Source organism: Colobus angolensis, unplaced genomic scaffold, assembly GCF_000951035.1.
Source record: "Colobus angolensis palliatus isolate OR3802 unplaced genomic scaffold, Cang.pa_1.0 Scaffold879, whole genome shotgun sequence".
Classification (NCBI taxonomy): domain Eukaryota; kingdom Metazoa; phylum Chordata; class Mammalia; order Primates; family Cercopithecidae; genus Colobus; species Colobus angolensis.
The window spans coordinates 45,907-47,700 of NW_012122698.1; the positions used below are offsets into that span (position 1 = coordinate 45,907).

Consider the following 1,794-nt stretch of genomic DNA (forward strand, 5'->3'; position numbering starts at 1 on the left):
AGTCTGGAAATTCAAAGCTCTGTTTTTAATATTGTTAGCTTAGTAAATCCTAAATCCTATTGATTAAGCTTTTGCAAAATAATATTTCTTATAAGGAAATTTCTAGGAATGCTGGAAGACTTGGACTGTAATATATATCCCCTGGCTTGTTATACACATCTTCTAGAAAGATTATTTCCAATAGTTGTTTCCAGTACTTTTAAGTTATATGCCAGGATCTCTGTTTTGTGATGCTATATCTTTGAGATAGCAACATAGCTTAAATAAAAATCTTTATTGGGTTTTAAAAATGTTTTAATATATTAAAAGGAAGTAAAATAATAACCCATGCGGGGCTTTGTTGGGGTGCAGATGGGAACCTTCTCTTCGCATGACCCCGGACCAGGCCCTCAAGCATGCTTGGATTCATCAGTCTCGGAACCTCAAGCCACAGCCCAGGCCCCAGACCCTGAGGAAATCCAGTTCCTTTTTCCCTTCTGAGACAAGGAAGGACAAGGTTCAAGGCTGTCATCACTCGAGCAAAAAAGGTACAGCCTGTTAACCAGTCCTATTCCCACAGTCCAGGAAGCCAAGCATTTCTGAAGGATTTGCATGTCAATTTCTGTAACCTCACCCTGGGGTAATTCTTGTGGCTACGTCATGACTATCCTGCTATTTCTTACCTTTGGGATTTTCCTTTCCTGGGAAATATGGCATTAGTCTGGATCTTTTTTGCCCCTCGTTAGGATTTTCCATTTTTCTCCTATAATCAATTTCCTTTCTCCTATAATCAATTTCCTTTCTCCTCCTCCCCTTTTCATTAAATGCATCCACCCCTTTATGCCCTAGAATTTTATGCCCTTTAGAATTTCTGTCAGTGCCAGATTATGGCATTATGCAAATTTTTATGTGCAATATAGTCTAGTTAGGTTAGGTAGATGGTCATAAGAGTCAGGTTACCTGGAGATTAAATTCTGGTTCTACCACTTATCAGGTGTGGACTTAACCTCTCTGTAGCTCAGTATCTCCATTTATGAGAATGAGAATCATGCCTATTCTCCAGGGTTGCTGAAATGATCAGATGAATTAGTGAATGTACAGTGCTTAGAATAACGTCTGGCGTGTTGAATGTGCTTTGCAAATGACCTGGTTTTGTATCATCACAGTCATGGTTTCTGCTAAGTGATGTACAACCTAAAGGACAATTACCATATAATCCACATTTGAATCTTGTTCCCTTCTGTCTTCTCTCTCCTTTAGCAGATGAGATCACCAACGAGACTACAGAGAAAACAAAAGATGGTTCCACGAAGCATGTTCAGCCTTCAGGGGATCAGCAGGACTCTCTCCAGCAGGGAGCTGATACTGTTCAGCTGCCTCAACTGGTAGAAGCTCCCAAGAAGTCAGAGGCACCTGTTGGGGCGGAGGTGTCCATGACCTCCCCGGGACAGAGCAAAAACTTCTCCCTCAAGAACACAAACATTTTACCCCCTATTGTATGACCTTTGCTGAGGGTATGTCCTGCTCCTCTCCACCAGTGATTTCTATTGAGACAGCACTTATATTGTACAATACTTCAGACTGTTTTTTTTTAAATACATAAAAGTTTATTTTAAAAAACTCTGTTAATATGGCCAATTGGCATGATTCCTCTTATGAGGGATGGGGAAGGATGTCCTTGCACTTAAATTCATTCCATATGTGTTTGTGTGTGTAGAGGGGGCAGGTAGTTTTTAACTCTCAGTGTTGTAGCATCATTAAGGGAACTCTTAAACAAAAGAAAATTTTTTTTCTTCTTGCCCATGACTGCCAACC

General features: G+C 40.2%; 1 protein-coding gene across 1 annotated transcript in view; it reads left to right on the plus strand.

Annotated features, from left to right (window-relative positions):
* The window catches only part of LOC105503697 (dual specificity tyrosine-phosphorylation-regulated kinase 4-like), a 6,764-nt gene extending 5,165 nt beyond the window's left edge, over positions 1–1,599 (plus strand). The window contains exons 4-5 of the mRNA XM_011930700.1: positions 352–527; positions 1,240–1,599. Coding sequence (XP_011786090.1) covers positions 352–527; positions 1,240–1,481 — 418 coding nt within the window. The 3' untranslated portion in view covers positions 1,482–1,599. The remainder of the gene's footprint in view (positions 1–351; positions 528–1,239) is intronic.
* The last annotated feature ends 195 nt before the right edge of the window (positions 1,600–1,794 follow it).